Raw genomic sequence first — 1,071 nt, 5'->3', positions numbered from 1 at the left:
AATTCAAGGACAGCGCTTGGCACTGTATGGCTCATGCTCAGTGCTCGCTAATGGTAGCTATTGCTGTTGTTGAGTCCTCAGCATTATGGTTGAAGATCAGCTAGAAGCTGGACATGGGCAGCCTGGTTTTACTTGTTGTTTTTAATTTAATCAAAAACATGAAGCAATATTTTTTCTCCACACATATTCACATCCATAAAATACATGCACCATTAAGACACACATGCACATGGAATAAAGAAAGACAAGCTACTATCTCTACTCAGCATATTTATTTCATGTAGTCTAAACTTGTTTTTTTCTGCTGATAAACCAGTCTTGCTTTGCCCTTAGGCAAGGTGCACATAAGGCAGCGATGTTTGATGTTTATTAACACCATCAAAGGTTAGCCACTTGTTTTCTATGAGGAACGGCTGGAATAATGTCGGAGGTATTATGGTGTTGTTCACATAACTTCAGAGGCAGCCCACAGGAATCAACCACGTCTGTGGTGAAGGCAGCACCAATGGCAGAGCACGCCCCTGTCCCCAGCCCCTGGCATCACACTCACGGACCCTCCTAGGCCCTCTCTGTGCCCCTGCCGCAGCAGCCGGCATGCTGCCTTCTGGAAAGTTCGTCGGATGAAGGCTCAAGAACACAAGACAAGGGGAAAAGCAATTAAACAATACTAGGGAGATCTACTATGTGGACTTGAAATCTTTGAGACAATATTTAAGGTGAAACAGCAAAATACGAAGGTGTAGTCTTACAATTCCAAAGACTGTTTTTAGAACAGCGGTTCTCAATTGGTGGGGACTGTGCCCCACTGCTCCCCTTCAGGGGCCAGGCAGCAATGCCTGAGGATGTTTTTGGTTGTCACAACTCACTGGGTGGGGGGCCGTGTACTACCAGCACCCAGTGGTCAGCTGCTGGGATGCTGTTAAACATCCTGCAACGCACAGAGCAGCCTCCGCAACAAAGGATTTCCTAGCGCAAGAGTCAGTAGTGCCGAGGTTGAGAAACCTGCTCTAGAACAACCAGAGGGATTAAAATAAATCATTTCCCAGCTGAGAGGAGGATGAAAGAGGAGAC

The 1,071-nt window shown here is 46.4% G+C and overlaps 1 protein-coding gene across 1 annotated transcript in view; it reads left to right on the top strand.

Annotated features, from left to right (window-relative positions):
- The first annotated feature begins 421 nt into the window (after positions 1 to 421).
- The window catches only part of LOC102260150 (WW domain-binding protein 11), a 6,108-nt gene continuing 5,458 nt past the window's right edge, over positions 422 to 1,071 (top strand). The window contains exon 1 of the mRNA XM_014548349.1: positions 422 to 430. Within this exon, the coding sequence (XP_014403835.1) occupies positions 422 to 430 (9 nt within the window). The remainder of the gene's footprint in view (positions 431 to 1,071) is intronic.

This window comes from Myotis brandtii, unplaced genomic scaffold (genome assembly GCF_000412655.1).
Source record: "Myotis brandtii unplaced genomic scaffold, ASM41265v1 scaffold1144, whole genome shotgun sequence".
NCBI classification, from domain to species: domain Eukaryota; kingdom Metazoa; phylum Chordata; class Mammalia; order Chiroptera; family Vespertilionidae; genus Myotis; species Myotis brandtii.
Note: the sequence above shows the minus strand (reverse complement) of the source record. Positions and strands in the feature narration are given on the sequence as shown.